This window comes from Macadamia integrifolia, chromosome 14, assembly GCF_013358625.1.
Source record: "Macadamia integrifolia cultivar HAES 741 chromosome 14, SCU_Mint_v3, whole genome shotgun sequence".
Classification (NCBI taxonomy): Eukaryota; Viridiplantae; Streptophyta; class Magnoliopsida; order Proteales; family Proteaceae; genus Macadamia; species Macadamia integrifolia.
Window position 1 is genome coordinate 25,344,029 of NC_056570.1, and position 18,380 is coordinate 25,362,408.

At 38.6% G+C, this 18,380-nt stretch overlaps 2 protein-coding genes across 2 annotated transcripts; both read left to right on the plus strand.

Annotated features, from left to right (window-relative positions):
• The first annotated feature begins 7,642 nt into the window (after positions 1-7,642).
• On the plus strand, positions 7,643-9,541 carry LOC122060760 (probable leucine-rich repeat receptor-like protein kinase At1g35710). The gene has a single exon (XM_042623861.1). The coding sequence runs from the start codon at positions 7,643-7,645 to the stop codon at positions 9,539-9,541; it is 1,899 nt and encodes a 632-aa protein (XP_042479795.1).
• Positions 9,542-9,667: 126 nt separating this feature from the next.
• LOC122060761 (MDIS1-interacting receptor like kinase 2-like) lies at positions 9,668-13,480 on the plus strand. The gene is made up of 2 exons (XM_042623862.1): positions 9,668-10,877; positions 13,107-13,480. The coding sequence occupies exons 1-2, from the start codon at positions 9,668-9,670 to the stop codon at positions 13,478-13,480; spliced, it is 1,584 nt and encodes a 527-aa protein (XP_042479796.1).
• The last annotated feature ends 4,900 nt before the right edge of the window (positions 13,481-18,380 follow it).

Below are 18,380 nucleotides of genomic sequence, written 5' to 3' on the forward strand. Positions count from 1 at the left end.
TAAATATGCGGTTATGGTTTTAGTCAAATAAATGTGAACCGAATCGATCCGCACCACTTAAACCAAAATCGAACCGATTAACACCCTTAGTTAAAATCGTCTGCAATTCGGATCTGGTACAATTCCATAAAATAACACTTTCAGAGGATGACACGTGGCTGATACCAATGCAACGGTCCAGATCTAGTACAACTAATAAAACCTTAAATCAGTGAAGAGTCATTTAAATCAGATCTAGACCGTTGCATTGGTATCAGCCACATGTCACCCCCTGAAGGTGGTATTTCACGGAATTGTAACAGATCCGAATTGCAGATGATTTTTTTTCCATTTGAGGTTTTCTCTACCAACCTCCGTTAAATACACATGCCACAGACGATTTCGATCCGTAAGGTTATGCCCATATGAGAATATCTTACGGTTGGGAATTGAAAGGGGAAGGAGGTAAAAGAGTCATTTAACATGAACTTCTAACAGAGTTAACAGCATAGGGTGCGGTTGTAATTTCAAACTTCATAGGTGGTCTAAGTGTTCAGTACCATTTGCCACTATTAATTTTTCTATGTTTTTTTCTTGATAAGTGCAGGGATGGAGAAGGGAAGAGGATGAGAAGGGTTTTGCTTCTCTCAAACACACGGTGGAGGCAAATGGTACTGAGGGGTTAGTGTAAAATAGGATGGAGTTATGTGCGTTTTAGTCAAAAGGATAAAACCATCATCTTAAAGCCTCACTTAACAAAGACTGACGATAGGAGGTGTGAACATATTTTGAAATTAGACAGGGGATGTTTCTCTAATAGTGACATTCTCTAGGGGTGGTGCGGGTGGCACTGTAAATTTTCCTGATGATTATTAAGAAAAAAAGAGAAAAAATAAGAATATAAATAAAATACCATCAATGTTTTTTAATAAAATAAAAGATTTAATTATTATAAAACTAAGAGTCCAATATGGAATCATTACACAACCACAAACTCCTCCAAATCCCACTACAAGGCCCACTACCACGCGCCACCACTGTAAAACCATAGTACATATTTCAATTTTCACAATTGTCATGGGAGTTTCATCACCTAGGCACTCAATCTGAAAGTGGTGGATACCCACAAATGGATGATTCATTGAGTGTTTGAAGTTGGTTTCGGGAAGGTATTTTCCCTCACCAGTTTATTTTATTAGAAGGATTTAAGCGAGGTTATGAAAATAGGAATAAAAAAATCAAATCGATTGATGCAATTTCGATCCGAATTAGTCTATTTAATCAAACCGATTTGGATTTTTGGAACAATGGGCTCAAGTGACCCAAGGAATTTTAAGATGAAATACTAAGCAGAATCTCAAAGTAGGTTACTTCAGATATACCAACTTTCAGAGATTTAAAGATAACAAACTCTAAAAATTGTCCTAAGTTTTCAAGAATGGCCCACATATTTGATTTCTTAAAGACCAATTTATGCTGTTAGGAATGGGCAATCCTAAGGATAGGACCTTTGCCTTAAGAAGTATGTAATTTTAAGTTCAATTCTTCGTATTTTCTTGGAGTCACTTATATAGGAGTGTTTAGTGATTTTTCATTACTTTTGGTGAAAGTTGAATGATTCTCATTCAATTCCGATAAGATACGATTCATACGGTTGTGGGGTCAGTAAGGACCCGTAGGACTAGTCAAGCCGAAGGCTTGAATACCCATTGTTAGCAAAAAATAAAATAAAAAAATAAAAATTCAAGAATGAAAAGATGTTTCCAATTGATATAGGCAAATGAGGACCAAAGTCACTTAGATCTCAAAGTCAAAGTTAAAGTCAAAGTCAAAATCATCCACATTGCAATTGTTCTAATTTCATTGATTATTCCAACTTGTAATTAATACATTACGCACCAAATTCTTTAGCTTATACTTTTTTTTCCCCTCTCATTAATTTTTTCTAAGTTAATAATCATAGCAATTTGATTACTTATGTTGTTTCCATCGACTCTGCCAACTTGCAATGCTTTATTGACCAATTTTCCTACTCATATTGTAATTAAAGTCTTTCACATAGTTTCGAGACTCTAATTGTCTACATCATGGGCGGTGTCTCGTCAATTTTCCTACTCTATTAGTGCTGAAGCACGAAGGTGGCCTCCACTCATTATGGCGCAAAGGAAGAAAGTTTCTCACTGATTGACATTCCTTCCCTCCACTGTTTAAGTGTGTACTTGATTGGTTCCTTGGTCATCATTACATTACATTACTATTCAGTATTGACATAGTGGAAGCTACTTTTCACTAAGGACCCGTTTGTTTAGAGGGAATTGAGGGTGGGAGTGTTGTCAAAATGGGATCCACATATTAATAAGGTTAAAAACAAGAAAATAAAAATGTAGTAAAATTACTGTAGCATCCCACCCCATCATGTTTGGTTGGGCGGGTGGAAGCTGTGAGAGAGAGAGAGAGAGAGAGAGAGAGAAAAGAAACGAAGAAGAAGAAGAAGATGGTTATGAAATGGAAGGTTGCCACCAAGGCTTGGACTTGGAAGTCCAAACTCCAAACCGACAAAATTCAATGTTATTTCCGTCGTCGCCGTTTTGATTTCAGAACGAATTTTAATTCTTTGAACGGAGAATTGATCATTTGACAAAATGAAACCCAAAAATGTTCATTCTCTTTTTCGTTGGTCCAAAATCAAATTAAGGATCCTAAATTTGTTACCGCATGGTCGTTTGGGAAGAAACCCATGAGCCTCCAGGCAGAGTTGTGGTACGCATACATGAAGCCACCCATGAGACCAATCAGACCTCCAGTGACCATTGAAGGGCCTCTAATGTTGGGTTTGATTCCAGATAGGTAGCCGATAGTGATGGAGACTCCAGTGATGGTAACAAAGCGAAGGTAATCAAGGGTGTTGAAATTGGCTACCGTCTTCATGAACGGAGGATTTCGATCGATCGTTGGATACTCGGGTTTCACCGAAGCTGTGATATCTATGTTTATCTTTATTCGATTTGATTTCCCTTCCGGATTTCCATTTTGATGCCTAGGGTTTCTGAGCTCAGTGAGCTATCTCGATGTTTCGGCCTTTAAATTACTGGTTTCTTCAGGGATTCTATATGGACTTATATCGATCTTTGCATACTAGAACCGGCCGGTCACAGCCTCAAGCTTTGGCTCATAAAGGGTTGGAGAAGAAGAAAAGAAGAAGCCGACGGAGAGAGAGTGAGAGAGAGACTTTACCGCTCCACAAAGTCTCACCAATTTGGTAGGACTTTGGGAGGGGGTGGGGTGAAGGCTACATCAACAGACAAAGAAAGCTCATTTCCCAAGGTTGTATGGACAAATTACTATCCCACTCAACCAAACGTTACACGTTTACATGGGATTGGAAAAAATTTGTACCATAATCCCACCCCATCAAAACTCTTCTAAACAAATGGGCCCCATAATAGAGTCCAAATTGTTTGCAATGAGCGGTGAGATGCAATTAGCATTCAACGGCTGGGAGGGTTCGACCATGCACCTCAGCCGTTGGTTGCTCACTACACCTCACAGCCTCACAGTAGATGATTTTGATGCTCCCTAATGCAGTGCCATTAAATACTGATAGCTATGATACATAAAATTAAAGGTATAATTGGTATTCGGTTTTAGATTTGGGGCATATTTAGTATTATGTCAATATGGAGAAGGAAACATCGTGTTCAAGTGTGGAGCTCCATACTATTTAGGGCGTTATCTTCTATAATATAATTAAGAAAAAAGAAGCACATGACATCGGACTGCAAATTCCAGCATGCGACCTCTCAAATAATGAGATGTGAGGCACATACTGAAACTCTTTTCATTTTTATCCCATGTGAATGATACCCTTTTCACACTACCTTAAAATTTGTAGCATCTCCAAGCTCTTCTTGTTGGCGCATCCAAAATATAGATAAACTTTATACTTGCATAGATCACTCTTCCAAAACCAGCATCTCCACTGTGAAAACAAAGGAGTCAAGCTTGAATTGATAGTGGCCAATATATTTCCAAACAGTGAAACTGCAATCTTGTAAATTTATGAAACTCTAAGCCTCCTACAGCTTAAGTCCTAGTTGCCCAACCATGTTCAAGTTTAATGCTGTCATAACAATTAGATTTTCCCAAGAAAAATGAACTTCATGGCTAGGGTAAAGGGTGTAGAGGTTCCAAGATCAGGTTCAAATTGGGATCCCACCCCATGGATAAGATTTGAACTGAGACTGTAAGTTGTAAAATTTCTCTATTTTCCCACTACTTCCTATTGATTTCCTGAATGTTATCCTCCCTGTTTTTCCACCACTTGCAAGTTAGAAGTGACTGGATAATTCAATCATTCAAGTTATAATCAAAGTCGAAGTCAAAAGTCAAAGTCTTTAGCTTATACATTGTCTCTCTCTAATTTCTAAGTTAAAAAATCAAAGCGAATCGATTTCTTGTGTTTCCATTGACTCTGCCAACTGGTACTGCATTATTGACCTAATATTGTAGTCTTTCATATAGTTCATAATTCCGAGACTCCAAACCAGTGAAGCACAAAGGTGGCCTCCTCCACTGGTAAAGTATCCACTTGGTCTCTTGGTCATCATCACATTACACTCCCACTGACTGTTGACTTTTAACTTGTCAAAATACCCATAGCAAGGGTTTATACCTAACAATATTCCTTGCTGACTCTTTGGAAAAAAATAAAATTAATAACAATAATATAATCCCATACCTAATCATTTCTTCAAATTGCCCTCCACTTCTAAGTTCATAGCCTTCGCGGTAGTTTCATCCATGTTACCTATCAAATAAAAGGCATACTCAAGAAGACCCTTCATTGGGAAAAGAAGTTTACAATCCGTGGGCCTTCTTCCTTCACGCGGCATTGCTCTATCAGGCTTTCGCTCATTGCGAAAAATTCGCCACTGCTGCCTTCCATAGGAGTCTGGGCCATGTCTTAGTCATAGTGTGACTGATCATCCTCTTGGACCAATACAATGCCATAATACTGATAGCCATGGGTGAGGAAAAACTCGGTCTTGGAAAATATGTCTACAAAAACCTAGTTGCAAGTAAAATATGGCACATAGTCTTTAATATAAAATTTAAAATTGAATGGAACTATCCTCCAATACATTAAGTTAGTGTATCATTGGTACTTGAATGAATGCTAACTATGGGGCATATTTCGAATTATGTCAATGAGGAGAAGGAAACTGAGGTGCGCAAATGTGGAGCTTCATCATACCTGTTCAAGTATGGACTTGACAATTTTCAAAACCTCTCAATATTCTATGCGTGTGGTGGACAAAGTCCAAAAGAAATAGAGAGAAAGGGAGAACTCTAGCACGGGTGTGACCATGTGATTAACAAATCATTCAGACTTTTTATTTTATTCATATGCTATGATTAGGGTGGTAGAACGTGAAAACGCAAATAGATGAAGTTGTGGTAAAACATAAACATTTAGGGAATTTCAGAAGTACTCTAAGCGGATATGGATCATCCTGAATCAAACCATATCGAATAGATTTATCCCAATTTTAATTTTTAATAAAAATCAATTTTTTATTATGTTTTTACCCTTGGACCATACCCATGTATCAGGATGATTAGATCAATCAAGATTGAAGATTGATCAAGGTTTATTAACTTGAGGAATCCAAAATGAATTGTTCATTTGAATTGTCAATCCCAATAGGAGAATATATACAACCATTACATTTATCATTCCCAATATGTTTCCTTCGTATATGGGAGATACATATTGAGAGTTTATATTGATGGAAAGTTCAGGTGGAGATAAGAAGGATGAGGTGGAAAGATAATGATGATAAGACTACCCCTCAAGTTGGTGCGTGGAGATCCCAAACACCCAACTTGGGCGTTAGAAACCGAAATTGATCTTGATTGAGTGCCTTTGTAAAGACGTTGGCTAGCTAGAGGCGAGACGCAATCTTGGATGGCTGAATTAACCCTTGCTGCTATTTTTTATGAACGAGATGGCAATCGATCTCGATGTATTTCGTTCCTATGAAAAATAGGGTTGGAAACAATATGGAGGGCGGCCTTGTTATTACAGTACAAAGGAATCGGTGTTGGATAGGCCAAGCTAATGTCACACAATAAAGTTGTCAACTATACCAGTTCCCAAGTAGCAATGGCTATGGCACGATATTTGGCCTCGGCAAAAGAATGGGAAAGTGTATATTGCTTCTTTGTCTTCCAAGAGATAAGACTAGAACCCAGTATGAACAATAACCCATCGTTGACCGGCAAGTCATGGGAAACTAGCCATTTTTGAGCCACAATAAGCCCGAAAACTCCAAGGTTGCATTGGCTAGATAATAAAGCCCTTGGCCCAAAGTCTACTTAAGGTAGTGAAATAAGCGGTGGGCTGCATCCATGTGGGGTTACTGTGGCTGGTGCATAAATTGGCTCAAAATGATGACGGCATGAACAATATAAGGGTGTTTCACTATAAGATAGATCAATTGGCCCACCAAAAGCTGATAAAGAGAAGCATCCTATAGAACACCTCCCATGTCATTAGATAGCTTCAAATTGAGCTCCATGGGAGCGACATCAGGCCTGTCAACAGTGTAACCACAATCATTTAAGATGTCGAGCACATCTTTATGCTGACAAAAGTGAAAGTCCTTTTGGGACTGAGCAACTTTGATTCCCAAAAAATATTTTAGTGACCGAGATCCTTGATATGAAACTGATGATGAAGCGTGCGTTGAACATCATAGATGCGAGAGAGATCAGACACAGTGACAATCACATTATCAACATATAAGAGGATGAAAACAGTGCAGAACTCCAGTTTAATATGAAAAGTGAATGATCTGCATGAGAACGCCGAAAACCAAAAGCACACAGAGCTGTGGAAAGCTTGGAATACCATTGGTGAGATGGCTGCTTAAGGTCATATAAGGACTTGTTCAGACGACAGATAAATGTCTTCCCCCTTTTTGTGATATCCAGGTAAAAGTTCATTATTGACATCCATTTGGTGAAGCAGCAATCCCTTAACACTTGCCAAGGCAAGAAGAACACAAACACCGATAAACTTGGCCATAGGTGCAAAAGTATCATGGTAGTCCACCACTTCAATTTGGGTGTACCCTTGGCAACAAACCATATTGTTTAATAGTTCTTCCCACCATATTGTTTTTTTTAAGTTCCATGCCTCATAACACTCAATAGAACCATTTCGAACCAATGGGTTTCTTTCCAGGTGGATGATTGCAACTCGTCCATCATCATTTTTTCATCTGACCCAATCTAATAGTTCTTCTGAATGGAACCATGTAGTATCAGATCTTCTTTTTCAAAAGAGCATTCACTGTGAGAGAGAACCAACACTTCCACACCTTCGTTTGACTTGTAGTTACGTTTCTTTCACGCAACAAATTAAAGAGTTGAATTGTGGAAGAAATCATTTTGTTGACTTCGTGCGTCAAGAACCTTATTATATTTATTTATTTAATTGGAATTCAAAAAACTAGATATCACCACCCGTATGTATAAATTAGCAATCAAGATGACAACATAATGGTATGTATGTATGGTTGATTCACTGGACTTAAATTCTCCCATGGCTTACTACTCATCCACCCGTTCTTCTCTCAGTACTTATCCGACTCCATTAATGTCGTTTTTCTATCTTTGCGTTATCATCTTATTCCTCAGTACTTCCTCTGCGTTTGGTAGTGGATTAGGGGTCTCTTCCTCTCAGTCGTCATCAAGTGAAACAGAGGCTCTACTCAAATGGAAAGCCACTCTCCAAAACTACTCTGTCCCTGCTCTCCGTTGTTGGAAGCTTACATTGTCATCCTCAGCACCAATCCCCTGCTGCAACTGGTTTGGTATAACTTGTAACAAAGCCCGAACCAGCATGGTTGAGATTAGCCTTCCAGGACTGGAGCTGCAAGGTACGCTTCACAACTTCACCTTCTCTTCCTTTCCCAATCTCTTCAGTCTCAATCTCAGTGGCAAAGGACTCACAGGAGCCATACCAGATCAAATTGGTAGCCTCTCCAAACTCACCAACCTTGATCTCTCCAATAATAATCTTTCCGGCGTTCTGCCTCCCTTGAGTAATTTAAGCAGCCTGCACTTCTTAGACCTCTATGGCAATGAAATCAGTGGCACAATTCCTTTAGAAATAGGGAATATGAAAAATCTGGTTGAGTTAGCAATAGGTTCGAATAAATTCACTGGTATGATCCCCCATGTCCTAGCTAATATAAGCGACCTTCACTTTCTATACTTGCATACCAATGAACTCAGTGGTCCAATACCTTACGCAATGGGAAATCTAGAAAATTTGGTTACGTTGGACCTAGATGCAAACAAGCTCAGTGGTCCAATCCCTCATTCTCTGTCTAATTTAAGTAGACTAGAGAGCCTCTATCTGTTTGACAATCAATTATCTGGTCCAATGCCTTCAGAAATCGGAGATATGAAAAATCTGATTGACTTGGAGCTATCTCATAACAACCTTAGTGGTCCAATCCCTCATTCTCTGTCTAATTTAACTAGACTGGAGACCCTCTATTTGTTTGAAAATCAATTATCTGGTCTTGTGCCTTCTAAAATTGGAGATATGAAAAATCTGATTGACTTGGAGCTATCTCATAACAGCCTTAGTGGTCCAATCCCTCATTCTCTCTCTAATCTAACTAGACTAGAGACCCTCTATCTGTTTGACAATCAATTATCTAGTCTGGTGCCTCTAGAAATTGGAGATATGAAAATTTTGGTTCAATTGGCACTACAACAAAACAAATTCCGCGGTCCAATCCCTCATTCTTTGTCTAATTTAACTAGACTAGAGACACTCTATTTGTATTCGAATCAATTATCTGGTCTTGTGCCTTCTGAAATCGGAGATATGAAAAATCTGATTGACTTGGAGCTATCTGAAAACAACCTCAGTGGTCCAATCCCTCATTCTCTGTCTAATTTAATTAGACTAGAGACCCTCTCTTTGCATTCGAATCAATTATCTGGTCCAATGCCTCCTGAAATCGTAGATATGAAAAATCTGATTGAATTGGAGCTATCTGAAAACAACCTCAGTGGTCCAATCCTTCATTCTCTGTCTAATTTAACTAGACTAGAGTCCCTCTCTTTGAATTCGAATCAATTATCTGGTGCCATACCTCAAGACTTTGGTAGCCAAGCATCCATTGTAAAATTCCAGTTGTGCAACAACCTCTTATCTGGAAGATTACCGCAACAAATATGCCAAGGACGATCACTTCAAAGATTAGTGGTTCAAAACAATAGTATTACGGGTCCTATTCCTGACTTCAGAAATTGCACAAGTTTAATGAGAGTTAGACTTGAAAAAAACCTATTAGTAGGAAATATAACTGATAGTTTTGGTGTATATCCGCATCTTTATTACATTGATATGAGTTACAACAGACTATATGGAGAGCTATCACCAAATTGGGGAAAATGTAAGAATTTGTCCGTTCTGAAGATTTCTGGAAATAATATTAGTGGGAAGATACCACCTGAGATTGGTCAGCTAACATGACTTGGACTACTTGACCTTTCTTTCAACAAACTTGTTGGGGAGATTCCAAAGGAATTTGGTAGCTTATCTAATTTGTTCCACTTGAATATAAGTGGCAACAATATTTCAGGGCATGTACCAATTGGAATGGATAAATTAATCAATTTGGAGTTTCTTGACCTCTCGGAAAACAAGTTAACTGGATCAATCCCGTCTCAACTTGGTCAATGCTCCAAATTGTCTTCATTAGATTTGAGCTGGAATTCATTGAATGGGAGCATTCCATCTCAAATTGGTGATCTAGTCTCCTTACAAATTCAATTGGACCTTAGTCATAACTCAATTAGTGGACCGATACCACCTGAGCTTGCAAAGTTGGTGATGCTGGAAATCTTGAATCTATCCCATAATATGATCATAGGCTCAATACCTTCTTCTCTCGAAGAGATGGCTAGCTTAGTATCTCTTGATTTGTCCTACAATGAGTTGGAGGGTGTTGTTCCTAACAACAAAGTTTTCAGAAATGCTTCACCACAAGCATTTAGAAACAATAAAGGGTTATGTGGTGACCTTCAAAATCTACTTCCCTGCAATCAATCTCATAGAAGCAAGGGATCGAAGAAAAAGGGCTATAAGGTTGTCATATCCATCATTGCTTCTTTGATAGGAATTGTATTCTTAGCACTTGCAATTATCGGTGTTTTCTACCTCTTGCGGAAAAAAGCAAAACAAGGAAATATAGAAGCAACAACAAGAAATCATGGCAATATATTTTCAACATGGAATTTCGATGGCCATATTGCTTACGAGGATATTATTCAAATAACAGAGAATTTTGATTCCAAATATTGCATTGGAATTGGAACTTATGGGAGTGTTTACAAAGCAGTGCTACCTACTGGCCATGTTGTAGCTTTGAAGAAGTTCCATCCGTTGGAGGGTGAGACAATTATAGTTAATGATGAAAGCTTTGGGAATGAGATACGTATATTAACAAAAATAAGGCATCGAAACATTGTCAAACTTTATGGATTCTGCTCTCATCCACGATGCATATTTCTTGTTTTTGAGTATATGGAAAAGGGAAGCATAGCACGTATCTTAAGCAATCAAGCAGAGGCTATGAAGTTTGATTGGCTGAAAAGAGTAAATGCCATCAAAAGTGTGGCCAATGCTTTGTCTTACTTGCATCATGATTGCATTCCACCAATAATTCATCAGGATATTTCAAGCAAAAATATATTACTGGACTTGGAACTTGAGGCTCATGTATCCGATTTTGGCATTGCAAGATTATTAAAGCCAGACTCATCTAATCGGACGTCACTTAAAGGAACTCATGGATATATTGCTCCAGGTATTTAAAAATTTTAATGCTATATATTTTATTCTTGTTGTTGTAGTTTTAGGTTTCTTTATCTTTACTATAGTATTTAAGACCTTGGATTTTCGCTGAATTGGGCCATCGAAGTAATTTCGTCTTAGTATTGAAAAAAGGAAAGATAAAGTGTTTTGTATCTCATACCTTCAAGTCCAAGTGGAGCACAATTATTATAGTTTGAGAAATATAATGTTTGAACTTTGAAAGATTTAGTTCACAATCACCAAAACTTTGATTAAAAAAAAAAATATATTAGTTTCTTTTAATTACAATTATTTTAGAATAACAAGATGAATGTTACCATGTCCTATTGTTATGGTATTTATATGTTACATTAGAAATTATTAAATTTTTGATCAGTTAATATCCTCTAGATTCTTTTTTACTTAAGTTAATGCATTACATAAATTAGGATGAGTACAAAATATTTAATTTAATTGAGTAATTCAAAAAGAAAACTAAAGGATATCATAAATTTCTTAAATATCCTTGAATTTCTAGGTGTTCCTAAATAAAATTGGAAAAAACTTTTTGCAAACTAAAGAAATATCAGGACCGTAAGAGAGAAGGGGGGGGGGGGGGGGGGGGAAGGGAGCAAAATAGAACAATGAAACTACTCATTTGTAATAGAAAAGAATCCCTACCATATTTCATAAGCTACCCATGTATATTTTGTAATAAATCAATTTTGTTTTCCAAATTCTTATACAGAAAATAAGTATCTCTAGCACTCCTATGCTTTACTATTGAATTAGAAGCAACATACAGTTGCGAAAAAAAAATTAAAAAAAAATAATGGCCAAAGTATTAGAAGTCTAAGTTAATCAAGTGTAGACCTCAAATTACATTTTAGGGGGGGGGGGTTGGAGTGCCATATCCAGCCCTCCCGTCAAACCCAAAATAAACTTAGGTTACCTTCTGAATTTACTTAATTCAGAAAATGAAAGTACATTTGGTCAGGGTTGTCAAGGGGCATATACAACCATCCTCAAACATAAAACCAACTCCCTAGATTTATTTATTTATTTGGGCGAGGGGGTTGTTAGTAATTTGATCAAAACGACTATTGAATGGGTAGTAGTATCCTTGGGTAATCTCTACTCTTAGGTCCCATCTCTACCATGTTAGCCCAACATGCAATTGATATTTACTTTGTATTTTCTACCATTAAACTCAGCTTGCTAAAAATTAATATATCATTTTGCTATACTTTATATTTTATGCGGTAAAGACATATTGGATAAAGTTATCATATGAGTAGATGGTCATATAGAAAACATATCCACGAATTTTTCAGCACTGACTAGAAATACGAGAATTTCTAGGTGGCCCTACTAGGGAGTTTTTGACCCAAGTCCCGCTTCAACCACATGGCATGTCAGTTGGGCCATAATTTTTGAGGATAAGAGGACCTCGGGTCTCCCACTCCTATTCGGAACCATATTTTGACACATAACAAAATTTATCTACTGATGTTAATTTGTATGTGAACAATGTTTTACCTTTGCAAAACATATAAACTTCACATGGACTAATCCATGTCCTACCAAGTTGCAAACAGTGAAGTGTTATACTTCACCAGGCATAGTGCATATATATATAAGGCCACAATGCTCAATAGTAATGGAGGAATAATGGCACAAGTTTCTTCCAAAGCCATAGAGGGGAATCTCTATATCAGCCACCCTTTTTTAGTCATATACTCTATTGGATGGGCCCCAAATTTTGTGGAGAGGTAGATCCCAAGTCTCTTATTTACATTTGATCTTTCATCCTCACAGAGTTTTCTTTCTGGAAAAGTGATTTGTTAAAAGTTTTATGATTACAAAGAGGGCACATGGATACCAAGAGGTGCAGGTAAATAACTTAAAGGAAAATGGTTTCTATGGGGGGAGCATGGCCCATGCGCTTAGACACATGGGGGTGAAATGACAGCCCTATCCCCATGAAATACAAAATGATGCACTATTGATGCTTTCTTGCGCACTCTCATTGGCCCTTGTATGTGCACACGCAGTGGCCAGGCTCCCCCATAGGAAACACTCCTCCATAACTAAATTTGAGTTTAAAATTGATACTTGATGAGTCCAGACCTTGCTCTACGATATTCATTTAAAATATATTGCAGTTTCTTGTTTCTATTAAAACTTATTTGTTGTCCTATTCATACATTTTCACTAAGCCCCTTTCTTTCTTGCCTTGCAGAGCTTGCATACACCATGGCTTTAACTAAGAAATGTGATGTATATAGTTTCGGAGTAGTGGCATTCAAAATAATTATGGGAAATCATCCGGGGGATCTCATCTCATCTTTAACATCATTAGTTGGCCAAAAGATTCAATTAAGGGACATGTTAGACCCATGCCTCACCTTTCCATCAGACCAAAAGGTTGCAAAGGATTTGGTTTCTATTGTGAGAATAGCACTTGCAAGTTTACGCAGTCATCCACAATCCCGCCCAAATATGCATCAAGTATCAAAAGAGCTACTTGTTCTCCAACCATCATTTGTGGAGAATTTTCATAGAATTACTATAGGTGACCTAAATGCTATTGAAATAGATCGAAGACTCATCTGACCAACAGGGGGCTGAGGCGATTCATTTAAGACCGCACTTAAAATTAAACAATAAATCTCAAGGTTAGCATTTGGTTAATTGCATGGGTTATCAATCCATTTCATTCCAAAACTATATCATCCTTTGGGATTTTGATAGGGATGGCACAGCTAAAGTCCTCATTGTAGACCATAGAGCTGATCTTTATATCTTTGGAGGTGATTCTTTTCTGAAATTTTTTGTTATTATGATTTATCTATTTTAATATATATGCTTAGCATTCGTTGTTATATGATTTTAATCCTACTAAATGAGTTTTTCTTATGTCAGTTTTATTCAACCTGATCTTTTTTCTTTTTTTTGGAACTTGGAAGTGGTAGTTGAAGTTGAAGGAAGCAAACTAATCTCCTATGCTGCTGCAGGCTTGGTCTTTCTGTAAATCCTGGTAAGCCTTTATCGATGCTTGAGCTATTTTGGTGTAAACCTTTTTGGGGATGGACAAAATTGAATGTGGACGGATGCTCTTTGGGAAATCCTAGAAGAGATGGAGCGAAGGAATCCTTCGGAATCATAGGTGTAGTGTTGTGGGGTCTATTAAGATGTTTTTAGGGATTCAATCCAATTTCTATGCTGAAGTTAAAGGCTTGATGGAAGGAGCTCTCAAAGCTAAGGAGTTACAAGTGGATGCACTTTGGATTGAATCTGACTCGGCAACAGTGGTTGTCGCGATTCAAAATCTATTTATCCCATGGTTTGTAGCTAAAGATTGGCTTCTAGTTAAGAGCTTTCTAGACTCATTAAACTGGAAGATCTCTCACTACTTTCGTGAACCTAATGGGGTGGCAGATTTCCTTGCCAAGGATGTTGCAAAATCGGGGTCCTCGGAGATAAATATTATCTTCCCTTCACATATCAGATCTAAGATTGCGCATGATGCTGATTCAAGACCTCGGTTTCGTCTATGCTAATTTTTCTCTGTTTATTCTCCCCTACTGATGGCCATGCCGAAGTAGGGGTTTATAAATCATGTTGAATGAGTTGTATCTTTATTTTTATATATTTTTTTTTTAATAAAAATTTGTATCTCTAGCCAAAAAAAAAGTTGAAGTTGAAGGAAGCCATGCAGAGGCTGCCTTTTTGTTTCAGCCTCATGTTGTAGTGATGATTGACTCCAAGGGGTTCCTTTTTTGCTTTCTTAGACAATTATGTGGTAAAATTCTACCACTTCTCTTTTGTAGTAACATAAAGACTCAAATTTTGATTGTATAAGATATTTTTTTTTTGCTAAAAGGTCATTTAATTAAAAGAGAACAGAGCAAAACAAAGAGAAATACAAAAGGGCAGGCCGATCCCACTAAACCCACTTGCAACCTCCACCTTCGGCATGGCCATCAGCAGGGGGAACAAGCAAAGGCTTAGCCAAATCGAAAACGGTGCCTGTCCAACGCATCAGAAGCTAACTCATCAACTACATGTCTCGGGAACTCCACCGAGAATTCTGAATTACAAGATTTAGATGCTTTCCTAGCCAGAAAATCAGCGACTGCATTAGCTTCACGAAAACAGTGAGTGATCTTCCATTGCACCAACTCCAAAAAGGAAATAACAGATCTCCATTTTTGCAGGGCAAACCATGGAATCTCCCTTCTCTGAACTGCTGAGACCACGGACGCTGAGTCTGACTCAATCCAAACACCCCTAGCATGATAGTGTCTAGCTAGCAGAATACACTCCAAGACTGCCTCAAATTCAGCTTCATATATTTGTTTGACTCCCAGAAAAATGCTAAAAGAGTCGATTACCTTGCCTTTATCATCCCGTAAGACACCACCAGCACCTGCATTACCTGGGTTACCAAGCGAACTTCCATCCACATTGATCTTCATCCACGCCCTGGAAGGCTTACACCAGTGAACCTCAAGAGGTGAAGGGGAAGTTGGATTTCTAATACTTAAACCTATCTTCCTGCAGGTCATCAAGTCTGAAATCGAACGAACTTCTTCACTTGATCCGTCACAGCAAAGCTGAACCTCTTGCCTTATACTTTGAAAGACATACCGCCCTGCCCTTTCTTTATTTTCCTGCCTTCTTTTATTTCTTTCCCACCAAATATGGTTGATAGTGATGATCAAGCCCAACTTCCATGGCTTCTTTAGCTGAATCACTTGAGATTTCCTCTTCCACCACTGGAACAATGATTGAATGCTTGGATGATTTACCCACGCCACTCCAAAAAAATCTAAAAAACTCTTCCATATTGATATGGAGAATGAACAGTGTAAAAAAATATGAACCATACTTTCTTCAGCCTTTCCACACAGGTTGCATCTGGATGGGAGATAAACACCTTTTTGGCAAACCAGGTTGTCCGTTGGGATTCTACCATGCACCACTCTCCATCCAAAAATGGAGTATCTTGGAGGAAGATTCTTCTGCCAAATCAAAGAAGACCAGTTCACCTTCAAGGATTTCACTCTAACAGCCTCCCAAGCCGACCTTGAGGAGAAATACCCTGAAGGAACTAGCGACCACACCCTGAAATCCTCCATCTGCAAACTCGGGATGTCAATCTTTTTAATCTGTCCAAAAATTTCATTAAGCATAGGAGATACTACCTCAGGTAGACGCCATTCTCCATTTATGATAAACTCCCCCACCTTTGCTGACGAAGATAGAGTATGGTCACTATCCAGCGAAAGAAGTTCCATAATGGATTTTGAACCCCACCATTTATCCTTCCAGAAATTTGCAAGCTGACCGTTCCCTATGATCCAGCGCTCCTTGTCATCCACAAAGGACCACATTTTCCTGAGACCTGCAAAAATAGTGGAGGTGCTGCAATTTTTGAAGGATCTTCCATCCTTCTTTAGGAATCGAGCTCTGAGAAAGGTTAACGCTGCTGTCTTCTCCGTTTTGATCCTCCAGATCAATTTGCACAGCATTGCTTTATTGGAATCTCGCAGTCTCCTAAGGCCCAGCCCTCCCTCATCCTTGGGCTTACACATAGAGTCCCACTTCACTGTGACAGCCTTAACCGTATCTACATCACCTGTCCAAATAAAATTTCGCATCCATTTCTCCATCATCGCCACAAGAGATGCAGGCCACCAATAAACAGAGAAACTATGAGTCGGCATCCCCGAAAGCACCGATTTAACCAATTCCACCCTACCTGCCATTGACAACAATTTCCCTTTCCAACCCGCCAGTCTCTCCTTAACCTTGTCCATAATCGGCAACAAAGTATCTTTTTTTATCCTTCCCTTGAAGATTTCCACACCTAGATACCTTGTAGGGAAGGTACACATGGGAATGCCTAAAGTTTCAGATATTCGATGCTTCCTGGAAGGTGATATTTTTCCCAAAAAAAGTTTACTTTTTTCTAAGCTGATGCCCTGCCCAGAAAACTCTTGGTACTTTAGAAGAAATTCTTTAAGGGTCCTCACATACCTCATAGAAGCATTGGAGAAGATGAATATGTCATCTGCAAATAGAATATGGGCAGGAGTTTTGACACCGCGAGGCCCATGAATTGGCTTAAGTTGATTAATCTCGATCAGATGCTTTAAGCCTCGCGATAGCACTTCCTCCGCAATAATAAAAAGCATGGGAGATATTGGGTCCCCTTGCCTCAGCCCTCTCTCCACACCAAAATATCCCTGTGGACCTCCATTAATCAAAATCGATATCTTAGAGGATATCAAAATTTGGTTCAGCCATGTTATCCACTTCTCTGTGAATCCAAAGCGCCGCAGCACCTGAAACATAAATGACCACGAAAGAGTATCATATGCTTTCTTGATGTCAATTTTTAATCCCAAACCTCCCCCTCTCATAGAAGCAAACATCATATTAGCCAGTTCTGAGGCCACACTGATGTTGTCATGGATTAGCTTTCCTTTTTGAAAAGCCCCCTGCTCTTCAGATATCAGCCTAGGGAGCAAATTAGCAAGCCTCATTGCCATTATTTTGGAAAGAATTTTACAATAAAAATTCCCCATACACAGTGGCCGGAATTTATCGATAGAAGATGCTCCCTCCTCCTTAGGAATAAGTACCAAAAAATTGTTGTTCACACCATTGGGCAATTGACTAGTACTAAAGAAATACTTAACTGCATTGCACACCTCTAACTCGACAATATTCCAGCATCTTCTAAAGAAAGCTCCAGAAAATCCATCCGGACCAGGAGAGCTATCTGGGTCCAGGTCCCAAACTGCTCTTTTGATTTCTTCATTCCCTGGTAAGGCATCAAGCATATAGTGATCACCTTGATGAAGAACCATAGGTATAGATTCAAGAAGCTCTTCATGCTCCACTAAAGGCACAGCTTTGTAAAATTGCTCATATGACTGAACTGTATAATTCCCTATCTGGTCGTTACCTTCCACCAAAGTCCCATCAGGAGTTTTGAGGCTTCTTATAGAGTTTCTGAGTCTTCTCATTTTAACAGAAAAATGAAAAAACCTAGAATTGCGATCCCCTTGCTTCATCCATCTAACTTTGGCTTTTTCGGCCCAAAGTTTTTCATGGTTTTCCATTGCTTTTATTAGAGAGGTCTTCGCATCCGCTTCTAACCCAAACAAATGATCATCCATGCCATTTATTTCAATAGTCTGTTGCACCTGCGCTAGCTTATCCTTGGCTTCCTCAAGGGCTTTATTGAAATTCGGGAAAGCCTCTCTCCCCCAATTACGGAGCACACCCTTCAGCCTTTTGAGTTTCAGCATGAGAACCAATACCGGATTCCCTGAGACCCACTCTTCCCATGATGTGGCAACTACCTGCTCAAAATCTCCATGTTCCATCCAGAACTTATGGAACCTAAAGGGGCAATTAACGGGCCGTTGAGATAAATTTGAGGTGAACAGTAATGGAGAATGATCCGAAGCAATTCTAGGGAGGACCCGTTGGCCACAAT